The sequence below is a fragment of the Ipomoea triloba genome, chromosome 6, assembly GCF_003576645.1.
Source record: "Ipomoea triloba cultivar NCNSP0323 chromosome 6, ASM357664v1".
Lineage (NCBI taxonomy): Eukaryota > Viridiplantae > Streptophyta > Magnoliopsida > Solanales > Convolvulaceae > Ipomoea > Ipomoea triloba.
The window spans coordinates 22,518,730-22,539,375 of NC_044921.1; the positions used below are offsets into that span (position 1 = coordinate 22,518,730).

At 38.6% G+C, this 20,646-nt stretch overlaps 2 protein-coding genes across 2 annotated transcripts; both read right to left on the bottom strand.

The window, feature by feature from the left end:
• Positions 1-2,701: 2,701 nt before the first annotated feature.
• LOC116023268 (replication protein A 70 kDa DNA-binding subunit A) lies at positions 2,702-6,688 on the bottom strand. The gene is made up of 2 exons (XM_031264260.1): positions 6,270-6,688; positions 2,702-5,433 (listed from the first exon to the last, which is right to left on the bottom strand). Exons 1-2 carry the CDS (start codon positions 6,557-6,559, stop codon positions 3,009-3,011), a joined length of 2,715 nt encoding a protein of 904 aa, XP_031120120.1. The 5' UTR covers positions 6,560-6,688; the 3' UTR covers positions 2,702-3,008.
• An 8,955-nt stretch (positions 6,689-15,643) lies between these two features.
• LOC116021756 lies at positions 15,644-17,764 on the bottom strand. The gene is made up of 2 exons (XM_031262230.1): positions 17,534-17,764; positions 15,644-17,399 (listed from the first exon to the last, which is right to left on the bottom strand). Exons 1-2 carry the CDS (start codon positions 17,631-17,633, stop codon positions 15,829-15,831), a joined length of 1,671 nt encoding a protein of 556 aa, XP_031118090.1. The 5' UTR covers positions 17,634-17,764; the 3' UTR covers positions 15,644-15,828.
• Between the last annotated feature and the right edge of the window lie 2,882 nt (positions 17,765-20,646).

The window sequence follows — 20,646 nt, forward strand, 5'->3', positions numbered from 1 at the left end:
AGTTGGGTATAATTGTGTATATTATAATTAATTTTATCTATATAATATTCATTATAATTGAACAATTTTACAATATGCCGACTTTAGATATAAATAAATGATGTATGAATAAAATGTAACAACGATGTATTTAATATGTAATAAATGGTCATAATGTGGAACAGACTTTTGCGTCTGAAAATAAATAAACAACAGTACGTACGTACCAATGGTGGCATGGAAATTGAAGCTTCCATACTGGTTAAGAAAGGGCAGTCAGGTTACTTAATTTTTTCACCTGCTACTTTTATTTATTTCTTTGGTTATTAAATTTGAATCTCAAGTTTAAGGCTTCATCACTCGTGTTCTAAGAATTATAATATGTATTCAATTACTCACCAGACCTCTAAGTGTATTAATGTAGATCATTCTCATATGATATATAACACTTCTAATTGCCTCTAGTGATATATAAGTGTAGTTGCTGTTTGCATGGACATTTCAATTAGTCACAGATGCAAAATTTGTCTCAAAGGAGTCTCGTTTGAGTCAGTGTGGGAGCAATCTCTGATCTAAAAAATGAGAGACCATACTCCTTATGCGCAGTGATCAAAAGTTTATCATTGATAATCAATTGAATCACCATGATTTATCTCTCCACAATTTTGTCAGACCGGGATGTGGAGGTACCTGAGGTGAACGATTCCACCTTTTGTCACAAAATAAGTGTGGTTGTTTTATCTTCAAAAAAAGTGTGGTTGTTTTGTGTTTCCCCCATTCAAGACCTTTATGAGAAGGAGAGTTGTTCTCGAAGCCAATTACTTAAAATTTAAATGCGTTTCATTCAAATCACAAAATATTACTCTTCAATGCAAAATATATCATAGAATAATCTATGTCATCATAAACTTTTAATGATTATATGAGAACTTGCACCAAATAAGAATGTGTGAACTTTAAAATGCACCAAACAAACTACAAAAATGCATATTATGATATGTAAAAGTGCAACTAAAAAAATCAACTTCAAAAACTATAAAAGTTGTAAAGTGCATTTTTAGGATTCATGAATTGCACTAATTAATTCCTATTGGGCACGTATTTATAAAGTTTTATTGTGCATTTTATAAATGTTATTTATTTTTAAAATATTTGAGTTGCATTTGGTAATTTGAATGATGTATTTAAAATTCGCACATTTTTTACTTTGCCCCATTTGGGAAAGAAACTGAAGTGTTAGCTTTGCCGACACATTCGTTTGTATTTCGTTAGTCATTACGTTTGTTTACTTTATTCTCTTGGCTTTATTTTGTCCATTTGTCGATTCTCAAAAGGATAGGGCTCACTTCACTAAATCAATATTTTTAAATTTTAAAAAGAGTAAACATTGTGTTCAAGTGGATTTTCTTTATAATAACTTTAAAATAGAAAATAAAATTTTAAAAGTTTTTTTGTTTTTATTTTAATTGGAATTTATAAAACCAGCTGAAATTTGTTATTTAAATGCCAATGATTATATTTTGTACATAATTACTTTAACATATACACATTCAATTTTTAATTATCACTGAATTCTCAAAACTTGTTGATTTGATTTCATCTAATGAAATTTGTTAACTCTATACAAATACACACTATATAATTATGAAAGACTATCATTTTCGCCATCTAATAAGCTCATGAGGAAATAATTATCAATTTATGATTTTTAAATTATTTTATGAAGTTAATAAATTTCGTTAAATGAATGCTAAATCAAAAATTTTTAGTGATAGTTGAAGCTAAATGTAAGCAACAATTATATCATAATTAATTGACTAAAAATAACTCCAATCAAATCTCGCTAATTGAACCGAACACATAAAATTGACGAGGGAGTAATAATCTATTAACAAAAGTAAAAACATATGTATTATTTTTCTAAGTCATTAACAATAAAATTAGACACTGAATTTGTGACGTAATAAAATATAATATGATCTTAACAATAGAAAGAAGCTTCAAAATTAGAGTTTTTCCAAATAAACTTTTAAAAAGTAGGAGGATTAGTTTCTAAGTTAAAAAGATTGCAAGAAAATAAAGTGGTAGATAATTAACTTGAATGCTCAAAGTATTGAAGATGCATGATTAGAATAGGATATAAAAGTGTTACGATGTTTCGTTTTATCACGCACATTTCTAAAAGAATTAATCATTAACAATAATGATAATAATGAATTTGCAATCAACATCATGAAATCATTCATTCCATTGTCCCCAACAATTTTCATAAAATCCACCAAACAATTTAATTGCCTCTTACCCACCCAGTTCAGTAGGGATAGAAAATATTAAATTGAAGAATTCCTCCAATGATATCACTTGGATCTGTTTAGTGCATCCTTAACAACTCATCTTAACAAGTTTTTTGTCAATCTTTTACAAGGTGAGAGATGAAAATCATGCTCACTAAATTAATTAATAGAGGTTAAACTTTTACTTATTATGTACAAGGAGTTCCTCTCATCTATTGTTGGTAAAACTTGATTCTTAGTTTCTTATGAAAATTTTTACTTCTATAACCTGTTGAACTACTCATGTAAACTAAAAAGGACATAAAAAAATTTTCTTGGAAAACATTAATTGTATACTTTTGGAAGCAAATATTCGGTGTTACCACAGGACATGCTTTAATTGGTAGGAAGAAAAAAAAATGTGCCTTTTAAAAATTAAAAGTGCCAAATAAACGAGAATGATTTGGGTCTACTAATTTAGATTCAGTTGAGGAAATAGTAGATAAATATATTTACAAGGCAGGGAGAGCATCAAAAACTCTGTTTCTAAGCAGATAAAGGCCTAATAGCCCACCTAGGAAACACAAAGCAACAATAATTAATGCAACATTTGAACCCCAAAGACATTGATAGAGAGCACCAACAGAAGAGAAGCTGAATCCAAAGGAAACACCATAATGTACAGGAATAAGAGTAGAGGTTCTGCGGGCAATGCAATCCTAGGATGCAGCTAGAGAGTTGCCATGGCATATAAACTCAGAACCCACCAACATGTTGACTTGGAACATTCCTGAATCTTCCCGGGTTCATCGTATTGCTTCCATAAGCGGGAGGAGCATTGCTAGCACCGGGGCAATCTCTTGACCAGTGCCCGGCCTCCCCACATTTATAGCACTTACCAGAAGCACTATTGCTTCCATAAGCGGGGGGAACATTGCTAGCACCGGGGCAATCTCTTGACCAGTGCCCAGTCTCCCCACATTTATAGCACTTATCAGAAGCACCACCACCACTGGCACTTGGCCCAGAACCTACTCTACTATTGAAGCCACCGCCCCCATATGCCTGACCTTGATTCCTCGTGACATTAGGACAGTTCACAGAGCTATGGCCCGTGCCACCACAACTGGTACAGCTTGTGTACATATGGGAACTAGGCGGTGCTTGCCCAGAACCACCATATTGATTCCCATATGGACCGGCTTGACTTGTCTGCACTCTGCTTCCAATAGTTCCAGCACTGCTGCCATAATTCATAACATTACTCCCGCTTTCTCTAATTCCACTTCCAAATGCAGTATTGTTCAGTCCTGAGCTTGGAGCTACATTGTTAGCATTTGGAGCCACAGAATTCAATTCCTCTGCTTTGAGCTTATCAATCATGTCCAGAATATATTTAGTCTCTGATTGGGGATTAACCTTCTCCACTTTTACTGCAGTAGACTTTACACGCACCTCATCACTAAACATTTCCTCTTTGACCTTCAATTTGAAAATATACTTCTTAAAAAGAACATTTCGCATAACTTCTTGAAATCTCTCATCATCTTGTTCTTCATTTTTCATGTAATGCAAATCTTTCGCAGACATTCCCATGATCTCCTCACCACATTCCTGGAATGCAGTTACCCAAGTCAAGCCAGTATGATCCTGAATCTGGAATTGAAGAATGTATCGATAATCACATTCATCGAAAGTCTTATCACATCTTTCACATAGCCACTTCCCAGTTGCATCATTTGTGACCTTTTTATTGCACTGCCGTTCCCCAATCATGATGGGGCATGCATTGTAGCAAAAGTTTTCTGGTTTAATGTAACTTAGAGTGGCACTAATAGTGATCCAATCTGGCTTCTCAGAAGTCCCTAATTTTTCATCTTTGATCTGAGAGATGGTCTTTCTCACATCTGTCCGGCCCATAGATGTTTCTCTAGAGATGGATATAACAGGGGCATTCTTCCCATCCTTGTCAAACCATTCCCTAAGTTTGTGTGCCTCAGGAAAATCAGGTTCAATGAACATTTGGCTTGGAGATATAGTCCCTATTGCTTTCCCATTGAAGTCATTGATTCTGCAGGCTTTCACTGCCAATACAGGGAAGACACCAGAATCACACATGTTTTGAAGTGTTTGCCCTTCTGCATTGCAAAAATTTCCCCACAAAGTCAATTCAACACTTCTACCAGACATGTCTTTCAATTGGAGGGATCTTTTCAGAGTTTCAGTTCCATTTTTCCTCATGATTGAACTACTGGGACTAATAGATGAGACTATACCAATCACATCTATAATGGTATTGTTGTCCATTTCTTCTATTTCACTTACGGACCTGAACTGAAATTGCTGTTGAGGAATTGATTTATCATCTTCCAAGCAAGGCTGTACTGTTGAGGTGAGTTCAAGGTGAATTTCATGATCATTTCGCAGGTTATTGAAAGCTTTTGCTCTGTCCTGAAGAACTCTCACATTACCTTTTGAAATCAAATATACTTTATTTGGTTCAATCTGGTTGTAAAATTGGTCAGCCACTGCATTAAAGCACGTTACCCTTATTTCCCCACCATCTGAATCAAGAAGATCAAAAGAGAATACTTTACCATCACCTCGGGCATTATTGTAGTGTCTAAGTTCTCCTTTTGCAGTTACCCTGGCCTTTATAGTCCAACGGTTCTGATAAGGATTCAGAGCAGCAATAGGAATAATACGTGGAGGTGCTTCATTCCTAGCTATGGGCCCTCTGTTTGAAAACACTGGAGATGGATGCTGATATGATGGCTGAGGTGGGCGCAAATAACTGTTTGTCGAAAGTCCGGAAGCCCCAGCACCAGATTCCACTTTGGGATAAACGGGGGCACTTGGAGAATTATACCGAGGTAAGTTAACATTGCTGACAGCACTACCATGACCAACCTGGCGATTTGTCTCAAAAGGTTGAGAAGGAATTCCTCCAGGGACATTTGGTTTACTATCAAAGCCAGTAGCACCTCTCCCTGAAGTAAAGGACTGAGGATTGCCAGTTACAGACCCTGAGTCACTCACATAAGACTGAGCTGGTGCAGGTGACCTTGCCACCGGAGGGGTTACTGGGGTATTACCATTCGTCTTCAGAGGATGTTGTTTCGGATCCCCAATAGGATCACACACGTCAAGAATCACATCCAACTCAATGATAATGATTATCCTGCACAGGATTCCAAGGGTCAATAACAAGTAAAAACAACAAAAGCAGCAACTAAGATGTAAGTAGTTAACAACAGAATAACAGCCAAGACAACAACCAGGGTAGACATCATTATACATTTTTTCTATTCCACAGGTTAATAATATTTATCATGAAGAAAATATGGTACAGGAACATGTGAAGGGGAAAAAGCAAAAGTGAACTGCAGAAGGTTCATATGGGACATAACCTATGTGGAGATACTAAAGCGTCTACATTTATACACAAACACTCATATATTGCATTGTGTTAATTTTTAAATTACTCATATAACACTACAAAACAGTTGACAGCCTTCTCTGCTGTGATGTTAAGGAGAAATGTGTCAGCCATTTGGGAATTAGATGCATCTTATAATGATCATGACCAGAAATCAAACAGATTGTAAAATCTTGACAATTCAAGACAATAATTTACATTAAAGAAAGACAATTAAAAAAAGGACTTATAACATGCAAATACAAGTTCATTAGTATGTATGTATCTAAGAGATGCCAAACTCAATGGAAGGAATTTATAAACTGACAGACACCAACTAAAAAATACTGGATCTTTTCGATTTCCCAAATTCAACCTATAAACAATATCCTCTCATAAATAATTAAACGATAGAGATAAAACCCAGACATCGAAATAAATTTAGAGAAAATCAAATGAACACCTATAGAATTTTCAAGTAAAAATCATTTATCATCCAGATTAACACAAAATGGCGCGAAAATCGAGACGGTTCATATATCCGGGATTAGTATATTAGTAAAATTGGATATAAAATTGAGTTTTAAAGGAGACATTACATGCGATTTTGGATGACATTGCAGACGAACTGATTCAATTGAATAATGGAGCCTTTCTGGATCTGCTGCGACCGAACAAGATCGTTGCGCTGCGTGGCCAACATCCCTTGTTGGAGGAACTCCCCGTCGGACAGCATAATCCGGTACCGCTCATTGGTGCTGCTCTGGTTCTGGGTGTTCACAAGCCGAATATCGGCGACCTGCAGCACAGGCTTCATATCGGCGGCCTGCCCTTCGCCGTTTATCAACATCGATATCGCGCCTTCGGAAAGCTTAACCGGCGGAGGCATTTTTTCCCGCAAAATCTGAAACTTTCCAGTGAAAATTACGGAGTAAAAAAGAACAAAGAAAGTAGGTTTTAGCGGGGGAACAAAAGTGTATGAAATCCGAAAACCCTAAAAAGTGCGTTATGGTGAGCGGGAAAGAGAAATTTGAGAGAGTGGTGAAATAAAAGGGCGGAGTTGCCGAGTGGATTCTAGTGGAAGCTTTGCTGGCGCGTGAGGCACGCAATGTTTGAGCGCGTGCGTGCGAGTTTTCTCAATCGTCCTCCTGGTTTTGCGTAAACTGACCCTTTACTTTTGTACTATTACAAATCATGGCCACTGGAAATGCATTTTGTTTTAATGCTGCAATAATTATGTAATGTGTATAATTAATTAATTTAATTATGTAATGTGTACTATTGTATACCATTATATGATTCATAGAAAAATCCTTTAAAATCTCTGTCATAGTATATCCAGAATTATTATGTTTAACTCAATAACGACTTTAATGGTATTTTTTTAAAGATAATTGATAAAATAAATTCAAGAGATCGTGCAATTTATCATAATTCAAAAATCCGCATAATTCAACAAGGGATTTAGTCACTATACATGTGTCATATCTAACCTACATTGTTTCTTCTAACATCTTGTAGTTCAATACTAATATATCATAGGCTCTTGTAAGACTGTTGAACATGATATGTGATTTATGGGTTTTTTTTTTGTTTTTTTTTTAATTTGCACTACCTCAACTTTAACGATCAATCCAATATAGAAAAAAAGTGACTAAATTGATAGATGTCACGACTATTGAGCAAAATATTATGAAAATGAATATGTGATTTTAGGGGCGGGACTGAGGAAATCACACTTGAATGGCAGCTTGATTTGTGCTACATGGAATATGGCAAGAGTCTATTGTTTAATGACTAATAATTACTTACGGAGTATATATGGTAATCCAAGTGTATTTGTATCATCACTGAGGGGGTTGGGGTTGAACTGTTGACGTTCTACCCTAAAGTCAAATGCCAATACACATACTTGGGACATATGAAAAACTAACCATATTACATTGTAATATCTATGTAAAAGTTAATATCGCTGAGGCTCAATCTTATTACCTCGCATAAGGAATAGTCAATACATGTCATCTGGTAAATTAATTTTGGCATTATTGCCATCTGGTAAGTTAATTTTGGCATTGTTCAAAGGGTAATTTGGCAAATTTGATTCTACACCTTGGTAAAAATGAATAAATTAAAAGAGAACTTTTCTTTTTTTTTTTTTTGTTGTCGTACGTTGATAAATTAATTATGTGTAACTTGACAAATTTGATTATACACTTTGCCACCTTGGTTTTTTTTTTTTTTTTTTTTTTTTTTTNTTTTTTTTTTTTTTGTTGTCGTACGTTGATAAATTAATTATGTGTAACTTGACAAATTTGATTATACACTTTGCCACCTTGGTTTTTTTTTTTTTTTTTTTTTTTTTTGGTATGAATGACCCGTCAAGGACGGGATAGAAACGGCTACCAAACTCTAATGGAACTAGCACCGGTGGCATCCGCGGCAAGTAGCACATCAATGCTGGCTGGAGGTGCGTCCATGAGTACTGTGCCCCACTCCCCTAGTTGGCCTAGGTTCGCAAGGTGATCCGCACATCTGTTCCCTTCTCTGAGAATATGTTGGAGTGTCAGATGTTCAAAGCTTCCCAAAAGGGACCGGCAATCCTTGAGAAGAGTCGAATTATGCCCACGGTCGTCTAATCCGCTCGTAACTAGAGTGATCACCGACTCGGAGTCGAGTTCAAGAATCACTTTCCTAAAACCCTTAGCTTTTGCCAGCCGTAGACCCTCCCTTAGGCCCCACAGCTCCGCGGCAAAGCTATTTGCAACCCCAATTTTTGTGTTGAACCCAAAAATCCAATCCCCTAAGTGGTTTCGTGCCAATCCACCGGCTCTAGCAAGCCCTGTACCTTTCTTGAAGGCACCATCGGTGATAATTTTAATCCAGTCTTGATTCCGCGGAGACCAAAAGACCCAACGCATCCTCCCCCTTGGTTCAGGTTTTCGTTGGTAACCAAAGTGGAGTGACTCTCTTGCCGCACACTCAGCACGCCGAATGATCTCAAGCGGTGAAGGACGAGTGTGATCGAAGATCCTCCTGTTACAAGACTTCCAAAGTTCCCAGCAGGTGTAACTAAAAGTCAGGCCCCAGGGAATACCATTAATGATGTCGATCGAAGAACAATTCTGTCGGAGCCATTGCGAGAAAATTGGTGAAGCCCCATGAAAGAACGAGTTCGGAGTCTGCGTAATCCTCCAGCAAACCCTCGCCACAACGCAATGTCTGAAGATATGGCTTGCATCTTCGCAAATGTTGTCGCAAGTCATGCAGTTGCTATCATCAGTGAGTTGTCGCCTAGCCCGTGCCTCGTTAGTGAGTAATTTATCTTTCACCGTCAACCAGAGAAAAATACGGCACCTTTCAGAGATTTTCAACTTCCACACCCAGTCTGTATCGTCTGTGCTCTCTCCTCCTGCAATATATCGGTAAGCTTCACGTACAGAAAACCCGCCCCCCGGGGAGTTCGGCCAATAGAGGGCGTCCGGTACGTGCTCGTCCAGAGGGACAGGAACTACCCTGATTTTGTCAACCTCATCGCTGGGGAGAATGTCCTGCAAACTATCAAAATCCCAAGAACGGTTAGAGAGAATGAAGTCACTTACCTTAGCGTGTGCAAGCTCGTCAAATATATTCACATCGTCAAGGAGACCAAGGGGTTTATCACCAACCCACCAATCGGACCAAAAGCTAAGGGAGTCTCCTGTGCCCACCCTCCATGCAGCCCCCAATTCAATAATCGATCGACCTTTTAAGATGCTCCTCCAACCCTAGGACGAATGTTGAGGAATTTGTGCCGTGAAGAAATTCCCATTTTTTATATACTTCTCCTTCATAATACGGACCCAAAGTTTGTCCTCACAAGTGTTCATTTGCCAAGCGAGTTTAGCCAGGAGGGCTTCATTAAAGTCTGCACACCTTCTAAGACCCAAACCTCCTGCACTCTTAGGTCGACAGACTTCATTCCACCCTACCAAGTGAATATTTCTTTTGGCCTCTGTGTCACCCCAGAGAAAATCCCTACAGATTCTATCAATGTCATTGCAGATACCCATTGGGAGTTTAAAGACCTGCATGGAGTACACAGGCATAGATGCCAGAACCGATTGAACAAGTACTCTACGACCAGCAAGGCTGAGAGTCTCCGCCTTCCAATTAGCCAATTTCCATTTCATACCTTCAAGGATGTAATTAAAGGTCTGTTTAGTAACACGCTGTTGGAGAATCGGGACACCCAGGTAGTTACCGAAGTTATCTGAGACTAGAATCCCCATGGTCCTCTTCAAGTCTCTCTTTGTACCTGCAATCGTGTTAGGACTACAAAAAATACAAGATTTATTAACATTGATGATCAAACCTGATTTCCTCGAAAAATCGTTCAGACAGTCCATGATTATACAGCCCTGCGCTTGAGAAGCTTCTGCAAAGAGCATCAGATCATCGGCAAAAAATAAATGGGAGACACCGGTCCTACCTCTCGAGACCACCACGGGTTTCCAACTCCCCCGGTTAACCTCACTCTGAATCATCCAAGAGAGTTTTTCCATGACCAGAATAAAGAGATAAGGGGCTAGCGGGTCGCCCTGACGGAGGCCTCGGCTGGGTCTGAAAGGATCAATTTTTTCACCATTCCATAACAAGGAGATGGAGCTCTCCCTAAGAGAAAACATGACCAAGTTGATGATTTGGATCGGAAACCCAAAGTCCTTAAGAGTCAACACTAGAAACTCCCAACTAATGTTGTCGTACGCTTTATGAAGATCAATTTTAACAGCCATGGCACCCTTTTTTCCCTTCTTGTGTCGCATAGAGTGAATAATTTCCTGCGTAAGGATGATGTTATCCATGGTGGATCTTTCTGGTAGGAAACTGTTTTGGAACGGCCCAATGAGATTCTTCATCAAAGGTCGCATTCTGTTCACAATGACCTTCGAAACTATTTTAAAGGAGACATTAAGAAGCGTAATAGGCCTGAAATCAGCGGCAGTTTCGGGATTTTGCTTCTTTGGAATGAGAGAAATAAAGGCTTCCAGAAGGCCGGTTGGAACCCTGCCAGTAGTTAAAGCTTCGTTGACTAAGGAGGTGATCCGAACCCTTACCACTTCCCAGAAAGTTTGATAGAAAACTGCTTGAATTCCATCAGGACCGGGACTCCCAAACTTTTTCATACCCATCACTGCTTTCCGAACTTCCTCTTGACTCGCCCTTCGGGTGAGTGTCACCATCTGACCATGATTAAGTTTAGGACCTTCATGGGGAATGCCAATGATGTCCTGTGCCGGAGTTCTCCTGTTGAAAAGATCAATAAAGAAGTTAGAGACGTGGTTCGAGATGTCTTTGAAATCAGAATTCCACTCACCATTGATTTTAAGCATTCTAGTTCTGGCCCTGTTACGTCGGATGAGAGTGGACTTGTGATAGAAAGCCGTGTTTCTGTCTCCGTCCTGCACCCATTGTCTTCTCGATTTTTGGAACCAAAGCAGTTCTTCTTCCACTAAAACTTGGTCCAGTTCCGCGATTAATTTGTTTTCCAAAACCTATAAACCCTTCGAGGTAGTATAGTACACGGATTCTTGGACGCCCTTGATTCTAGCCTGGAGATTAGCTTTTCTTTTAAAAATGTTACCAAAAACATTTTTGTTCCACTCTTTACTCTGACTTGTTACCTCGGCAATGGTACTCAGAAGATCCAGATTAGGATCATTCCAAACATTATTCCAAAGAGTTTTGTAATCCTCTCGCCTCAACCAGGCCCCTTCAAACCGAAAGGGTCTATTCTCCTTTCGGGGGGGTCTCCCAGCGACCCCAATGAATTTAATCGGATGGTGATCCGAGTGAGTTCTTGGTAAGATCGCAGACTTGGCCTTAGGGAAAATGTTTTGAGCGTCCAAGTTCCAGAAAACCCGATCCAACTTTTTACGGAGTACCGTTCTTCCACCTTCATGTCTGTACTAGGAATACCGCACATCCATGGTTCCCGCATCAAGCAGCCCACATGCATTATATCCGTCTACAAACTTGGCGCACCGACTCCAGTTGACTGTAGAACTGCCCCATTGTTCACTAGCATCCGTTATGTCATTAAAATCCCCCATCATGACCCAGGGCCCTGTGTTATTAATGGTGTAGTCTCTACAATCACTCCAGAACATCTCTTTGGCTAGAATGTTCGGCCTCACATAAGCGAACGAAAATCTAGTGGGAGCCGTACCAAGACCACTCACAATACCATGAATGGCTTGGGAAGTGTGTCTAGTGACTGAATAATAAAAAATACTGGACCTCCAAAAGAGCGCTAGACCACCCGCGAAACCCAAGGGATCCACAACGAAAAACTTATCGAAGCCAAACTTTTCTGCCATCTTCCAAATTTTACTGACATCCTTAGTTTTTGTTTCCAGGAAACAAAAAGCCCCCACCTTTTTATCACTCATCATGAGTCTGGCGTGGTTCACCGTTTTATGGTTCCCCACACCCCTGCAATTCCAACTAATGCAATTCATTTGGAACCAGCCCGCAACAAGGGAGAATTGTTACCGCCTCCCTTAGGCGCCGTCTAATTAACCATCCGAGAAATGCCCTTCGAAGAGGAGGCCCAATTACCACCTAGAGAAGGATTAGGAGGAGTACCGGTGATATTACCGAAAACGAAGAGCTGATCAGTAGCCGAACTCTCCCTCGAGAAGAGGCCCGTGAGAGTTGAACTCGTCCCCTGCATCTCAGTTGTCTGCTTCTTGCCCTTATTATTCTTACGGTGGTTCCTTTGTTTAGGAGCACCTCTAGGCACGGTTTCTTTATCTAAGAGAACAGGTGTCTCTTGCAGGTTCTTTAAATCCTGCAAATAAGATAAAGTATTAGAGACTGGAATAGTGTTAACTTGTTTACCCTTACCTGCATGCATTGTGGACATTGGCACTTGCGCTGCAGAGTTCCTAGCAGTGTGACCTCTGCCCACCGTGTCTCCAAACCAGGTGTTTTTGCGTGCAGCTTTAGTGCCATTGGAAGCATAAGCCGGATTGTGATTTGATTCCCCTCTCATTTTTTCCGTCTGTTTCACCGACCCCTTCTCAGATCCTCTCGACTTGCGATTGACGATCATCCAAGCGCCATGCTTAGCGATAGGCGGAGGAGCCTGGGTTTCTTCCACTTGCATTTGTTCTGATGTTCCCTCTGTTTGCGGTTCTTCCTGCGTCGTGTTTACGTCACGATGTTTCTTCGGGCACGTTCCGGATCGATGCCCAACTTCGCCACAATCAAAGCAAATGGCGTGAAGACCCTCAAACTCCACACGCCGGGGTTGATCGTCTACCATCACCACTGCCACTAACGGCTTCGTCAGATCGATCTCCATCGCCCCCCTCGCAAACTTACCCCTCTGCACGCCCGCCGTTGTCATGTCGAGCTTCAGGGGTGTACCCACCGTCGCCAAGATCTCTTTGATCGCATCCTCCCTAAAATATTCAATTGGGAGCCCTGGAACCCGGACCCAAACAGCCATTCTCTCCACTTTTGCATTTGCCGCATCAAACTTCGGCTTCCACCTTTGAGCGACAACATATTGATCAAACAGCTTCCAAGGGCCATCCGTGAGCACCCTCATGCAGTCTGATTGGAGTTGACATCTGATGATGAACCACCCCGAGCCTACGTCAATGAAATCGACTTTCCCTGTCAAGTTCCATAGCTAGAGCAGACGTTGTTGGAATAGCGAGAAAGCCACGGGCTTTCCCAGATACTTCACCAAAAGGGCGTTTCGCCATGGCTTGACAAGGTCCTCCCTAACCTTCTTGGAGAACCTCACCACTGGAATCCCATCCTCTCTCTCGCTGGGTTCGTCCTCTTTGTCGGAGTCGACCACGATATCTTCTTCAAACCAGTTTGCATCATCTAGCTGTGCCGGAACCTCTTCCACGAAGGCAGGAGAGTCCGTCGCGACTTCTACAAACGAGCGTTTGAGATGCTTATACCTTTTGACAGTTCTTGAACCACCTTCTGCTCCCCCAACCGGTTCCCCGTCGGCAATCGGCGGCGGAACCGCCTCAGGCTCCATGCCGGAACCAGCCAACGCGGGAAAACTTACCAACTTTAGCCTTGAAACCCTAGAGACGTTGAGAGCATTCAGAAGGAAAAAAGTTTTTCATTTTTTTCTCCCACAACTTACCAACTTTGCCACCTTGGTAAAAATGACTAAATTAAAAGATAAACTTTCATTTTTTTTTCTCCCACAACTATTGAATTATTTTCACATTTGCTCTATGATTATTAGATTTTACTTTTGGTACGACACTTTAAACACTGTCACATTTGATCATTCTGACCTAATTTTGGTCATCAATGACCAAATTAAATCATGCGCTATGTAAGTTGTTTATCTTGAAGGGCAAAGTTACTTATATTGAAAGGAAAATGGTTAAATAATGAGCCATTGACCTTTATACCAAAAATAAAATAAAATAAAAAGTTACAATTAAACTCATCAATTTGTCATTTTTGTGCATATGACCAATAAATGGTTATCCACCAGTAAAAATTGATAACTAATTACAACTGCCCCTCAAGGTTCATCATAGGTAAGTGTTTTAATGGTTATAAAAATTAATTTTATAATTATTACAAACCTTATAGTTTGAAATATTTATAGCAATGGCTTCATCACCCACTTTTCTTTATTTTTTAGGCGTCCTCAACCGTTGATATATCCAAATGGATATATTAAACCAGTCATCACTTTTTACCCATGAGCATAAACATCATCACCCTTCAAATTTGAATATTATATTTCGTTAATAAATAAAATAAATTTGAGTTAATTATAAAATAAAAAAAAAGGTGTTCACACTATAATTGACAACTATTTTTTTAATAAAAGAATGAGAATAAATATTTAAATAAACGTAAACATTTTGTATTATTATATATATATATATTTTGTTGTATTATTATATATATTTTGTGTTATGTGAAAATTTATGAAGTAATAATTAACACATGTACTAATTATACTTGTATAATTATGTATTTCACACATTGCAAAGTGTCCCATCCATTAAAATTCATTATATGTACGACATATATATAAAATACTACAAGTTCATAATAAATTCCATGCATTACTTGAGATGCATGCATCCAAATTTAATTTCTCTTTTTGTGGTTTGAATAATTTTAAGCATATACCATGCAATCATGCATGAGACAAAATTGAAAATCTAAAACAATATACAGCTAACATCACATCACACACTGAAATATGACTTTTTTATCTATCATTTCATCTTCTTTTTTTTTTTTTTTTGTGGGAAAGCTTTGCTTAAAAAATTAGACAAAAAACCTCATCGAGACATATGAAAAATATTTTCAGAATTGCTTGCGGACAAACAATTTAATTAATGTGCGTGGAGTCTTGTATAGCAATCAATGGAATGCATTATTATATTTGATGTGAATAGTTGGAGCGATGGAGACATCGCCTGCCAATAATATTAAGCAAGCATTAAGCTAGCGTGTACGTGGAAGAGGACCATCCAACGAGAGGGCCGGGGTATTTAAGAATCTTTTTTAGAATAAGTTACTTTTTTTTTTGAAAGCACAAGGTTAGATAGTTTGATAAGAAACATGATGGGGGTACAGTGTGTTTACCTTGGTATAGCTATTGTTATATAGTGGGGTAATTCGGAATTGCCTATTATCTATAGAGCCCATTGTTTAACACAAAATATAACATATGTATAAGAGTAGGGTTGAGATTTAATTTGAGGCAATATCAAGAATTAAGTTGATCAGACTATTGACTTAGTAATCACAATATTACAATTTCTCTGTTGAGTTGATCAGTAATGAACAACCAATTAGCTACCAGCTAGAGTCACAAGGTAAAGTTTATCTGAGATGATGATTGCTGTCTACCAATCAGGGGTGTTGGTTTTATGACTAATAGGTAGTTGATGGCGGGCTGACACCACTGTTAATAAAACGTGTGTAAGAGAGAATGTTGAAAGATTGTGTTTTATTTGTCAGCATAAAATTAACTAAACCATAATGTGGGAAAGAAGAATATGGAAATTAAACTAGCTAGCATATGATACATACACACAGACACAGCAGTAAAACTATTGCAGACATGACAGCATTTGAATACATTCATTCACTCACAGCCAATACCATTTACCTCTCATCACCGCTCCAGAAATCCTTCTCCTTAGGGCCAGTCGGCCCGTCTTCTTCAAACAATTCATTCGGCAATATATTCACCAAACTCTGAAACAGCTCTTTAACGCCCCCCGTCAATACCCCCTCCAGTTTCTCCACTTCCTCTTTAAGCTCATACGTAATATGCGGCCCCCACTTCCTCCTATAGTTCAGCCACGCCGGCTCAACCACCGCCGAACTCACACTCTCCGGCGCCGCCACCACCGAATACTTCGCCCCACACTCCAAAACCAAATCACTCTTCGCAGTATCATTCCTTATCCCAATCTCATCATTCGGCCCTTGCAAAACCACCCCGGGCTTCGAATAATTCGCGTGCCCGTTACGCGACGCGTACGCCACCGGCTTGTTTCCCCCGCCGCCGGCGGAGAACTCCAGGTCCCGGCTGTCCACCCACGCGCCGCCGCTGTGGGCGGAGAAGTACATTCTGTGCAGAACTCCGGTGAAGTTGCTGATTCTTAGAGTCAGATGCTCCCAATCTCCGATATGTTCCCCGGTCCGGCCTAGGGGTAAGTCGAGTATCCCGAGCTTCGCCGTCGCCGGACCGTTGAACGGGTAAAACAACCAAACCACTATGTCGGTAAACGCGCCACCCAGCATGGGTTTCACGTGGAGATAAACCTCCGTATTATTCAAATCCCCTTTTTTAACCGTTTCTCTCGCCTTTTCATCCACCGGCAGGTCGAGCCAGTAAGTCCCGTCGTTTGACCCGCCTTGGGGTAGGTTAACGCCGTCAGGATTAACGGCGACGGGGTTAGACTCGTCTCCTTGTTTGTACAGCAATGCCCCGCTGGCGAAATACCAGTTAACGGAAGACGTTAGGTACGTTTCTTCCGGGTGGAGATAAACCACCGGGGAATATTCTTTGAACAATGCTTCGATTTGGGCGAGGTTAGGCATGGGAGAAAACGTGGAAAAATTGTTGTTTTTCAGACACGATAGAGAAACGGCGGCTGAGCCGATATTAGCCGTAAATGTCCCGACGGGGACGCCTTGGGCTTCTATGCCTCTAATGTTTGGTCTCAAACTGTTGACATTAAAGCCGTTTGGGTCGCTAGAGCTCCCCAGTCCCCAAACCCAGCTCTCAGCCTCACAATTCTCGGTGAAATCTTCCCGGACGCACCGGATTTTGTCCGCCGGGGGCCTTTCCGGCGAAGTGGTGACGACGTGGCCGACGGCCTTGTACCCCTCCGGCGGGACGGGTAGCCAGATATAGGCGGGACTAGTTTGGTTGATTTTTAGAGTCTCACTGCTCCATATGAGATTGTAATCACTCGGCGGCTTGAGAATGTCGGCGCCAGTGCTGTTGTCTTTTCCGACAAGAACCCAACCGAAAAGCGGTTGGTTGTTGGGCTGCCCGTAGTAACCCAGAACGGAAAAACCGTCGGGGATGGACGACGGCTCAAAGATTGTGGCTCCGAGGTTGTCGGGCCCGCCTTCGTACGTTACCCAAACCTTGTTGAAAGATGAAATCTGGCAGACATGGAGGCCTCCCAGATCAATATATCCACTCCCAAATTCACCGCCTGTACATAACATGAACAAAGATCACAACTTTGACAACAACAAACTTAAAGAATGATCTAACAATGAACAATAATAATGACAACGTTATATTCAAGAAACTAAAGTTGAGGATGAATATGCAGAAATTAAGGACCTGATGAAGGCCAGGTGGGCAACGGGGAAGGAAGCTTGAAAGCGGAATCAATGGGGCGTGTTTGGGGTTCGTTTTGTGAAGAAGTTAAGCAATTCCCCATTGCTGTGGATTTTGAGAACTGGAATTGGCAAAGTTTAAAGGATTATATATTCTTGATCTGTTCCAGAGTTCTAAGGGTGTGGGCAGATTTATAGAGGTGATCTGATAGTGTCTTCAACCTCATAATATGAAAGCATAAACCGCACGTTTTTGTTTTATCTTTCTATAGAAATTCCCATGCCATGTCCTCCAATTATAGGTGATTTCGTAAAAGTTTTCAACTACATATTTTGATTTTTTTTTTCTTCTTTACTTAAATATTCTAGCTTTGTGATTATATTCAGTGTCAAAAAGAGATAAATTCTAAGTAATGATTTCAGACTTCTCGCATGTATTACACCCTTTTGCATGTACACAAAAGATTTTCACCACTCATTAATAATTTTTAACTTCAAAATCCATGTTCTTTTGTCATGCACAATTATTTTTGTGTTACTTTTTAATTTTTTTATCTACCTTTTAAAAATAGTCATCTATTATCAACTAAAATTAAACAAAATTCGATACGCTCCTAATTTACCCTCATTATTCTCATGTTCGGATTGAATATGAGGGAATTCACTCAATCACGATGACTTTTTGAAATGAAAAGGAAAATAAGATTTGAGATGATTTCATAGTCGTCATTGAGTGAAATTTTTCATATTCAACTAAAATTAAAGAGAAAAAAAGTGGTGCCAACAGCTTTGTCATCGGGTGGCATAGCTGTGACTTCTCAATTGAGAGGTCTCAAGTTCGAATCTCAGTGTGAAAAATAAAAAGAGAAAAAAGATGGTAAGTTAGGGATTGAGCTTGAGCAATTACCATTTTATCCTCAGTGAATTTGAAACCTGAGAATTAAAATTTAAAAATGACAAACTACCTACTAATATACTATTATCATAAATCGAAGAACGGAATTAGTCGTATTCTTATTGTTATCATTATAAAATGTGAATGACGTTTACTACATATTAGTATTCGATCTTGGAGATATATTCGGATTCCCACGCTAATTAATATATAATGTGGAACTAAATTATAATCAATTTGGTTCGTTAGAAGGTTGTAATCGCATAGACATTATCGTATTTGTCAAAGAAGTATAAATTATATTATAGAATCAATTACAAGGAATATTTATAATGGATTAATGGTTGATGTTTGTGCGATATTGTACACTGCATGAGAATTTGAAACAATTTTAAAGTAGAGTCAAATTTGAAGTTTTGCAGCTATATCAAGTCAATTGTACAATCAACATAGTTGGGTTACTTTATAGAAACGGTTAGAATGGCGGGATAAAAAATTGTAAACTTGTATGACCCAAGAAGTAAGGTTAGTTTATGGACTGCTAACTTCATATTGAAATTCGGGGATTATATATGTGCACAAAAAGCAATTGAAGATGGAAAATAGAGTTTAATTATAATTTAAAAATTAAAGTGAAAATACAAATTTCATTTATTATTAACGCTAGCCTGTTACCGCGTTATCTATACAATATATATGAGATTTGGTTGGTGCAAATCAAAGTCAACACCTACCAACAACCAAGGTAGAGAAATTCAAATAATTAAATGGTTGTTACACTTACACACCTAGTAAGTCTGGGTCAATATATACCTTAACAACCCCCAAATAATACTTATTTTCTTCTTCTGTTTGTTTTTTCACCCAATTTTTGTGCAATACTCTGTAAATTATATCATAGAAGTAATCGCATTAAAAAGACCTTATTCTACAAACTCCACTAAAGGGCGTTGACAAATTTATTGGTTCGAATTTAATTAGTTTAATATAAAATAAAATTTGTAATATAAATAATAATATTTTAATACAATTTAATTTTAACATTTTAATTTTGTTAAAATTATGTTTTACGTAATATGAATGATCACATTATAATTTAGAACTGAGCATTCACGTTCAGGGCTATAGTTTGAAAAGTTTTTCAAACTAAATAAAAGTTTGTGATGTGCAGACGTGAAGTTGTCAACTAACCAATCAAAATGTATGCAAGCTAAGGTAGATCATTAACTAATATATATAGAGCATAATCAAAGTACCAATTTTACATTTAATATGGTATATTTGATATGATTTTTTAAAAAAGTGGCATGTTGTTGGTTGTTATAGAGCACGCAAGATACCATATATGACAACTCCCACAAATATTGTAATAAACGTTACTTGAATAATGAGATAATCTCTTGGTACAAGCATCCAATGCTAAACTTTCATAAACGTAAAGCAAGTTTAATTTGGCATTTTTCTGAATTTGAGAAAATGCCTTGCTAGCTAGGAGTTCATAGCCAGTACCCTTGTACTGAATTGGGCTATAACTTTATCTTCTTATTGAATGATGTCTTTGATGAACTCTGGAGGGTAATACATTACTTTTTTTTTTTTTTTTTTTTTTTGTTCTGAATCACATAGCAACGAACTATCAAAGTTTGTTTAAGGCCAAGGACCTTGTAGTCTAGTGGCATCAAACCCTTCCCTTTATAAGGGAGGTGGTGGGTTCGAGCCTATTGTAATATAGTTAGTAGTATTCAAAAAAAAATTTGTTTAAGGATTTTTTTTTAAATGTTCAAATTTGCAATTTTATTTGAAGGAAATAAATATCCCAAATGGACCACAAACAATTATATTATTGGTACAAGTGTACAACAATGATTTGGAGACAATCCATCTAAATGAATTATACAATTAATTTGGTAATCACAAGACTTCTAAGCAGGACTTTCGCCCTTTTTATTTAAGCCGATTAACTATGAACAACTTAGGCTAATTTAGTCGGTTAGGTGAGCTTCATTCATATTGCACATCTGAATAACGGTTACGAACATTTTCTAAAAAAAGAAAAAAGAAAAAAAAATGTACAACAATAATTGATTATGACCACATGCGGAAAATATGCATGCATGGGCCGGATAGAAATGAATTTACGGAATTGAGTAAATGTTGGCATCTAATATTTCACATGCATGTTTTGCATATGTTTGTATATAATAATGATGACAGAATAGTTA

Coding starts and splice junctions, on each gene's coding strand:
- LOC116023268 (XM_031264260.1), bottom strand. CDS start 6,559: ATGCCTCCGCCGGTTAAGCTTTCCGAAGGCGCGATATCGATGTTGATA. Junction 5,434..6,269: donor AATGTCATCCAAAATCGCAT/GTAATGTCTCCT, acceptor AATCCTGTGCAG/GATAATCATTATCATTGAGT.
- LOC116021756 (XM_031262230.1), bottom strand. CDS start 17,633: ATGGGGAATTGCTTAACTTCTTCACAAAACGAACCCCAAACACGCCCC. Junction 17,400..17,533: donor GCCCACCTGGCCTTCATCAG/GTCCTTAATTTC, acceptor TGTTATGTACAG/GCGGTGAATTTGGGAGTGGA.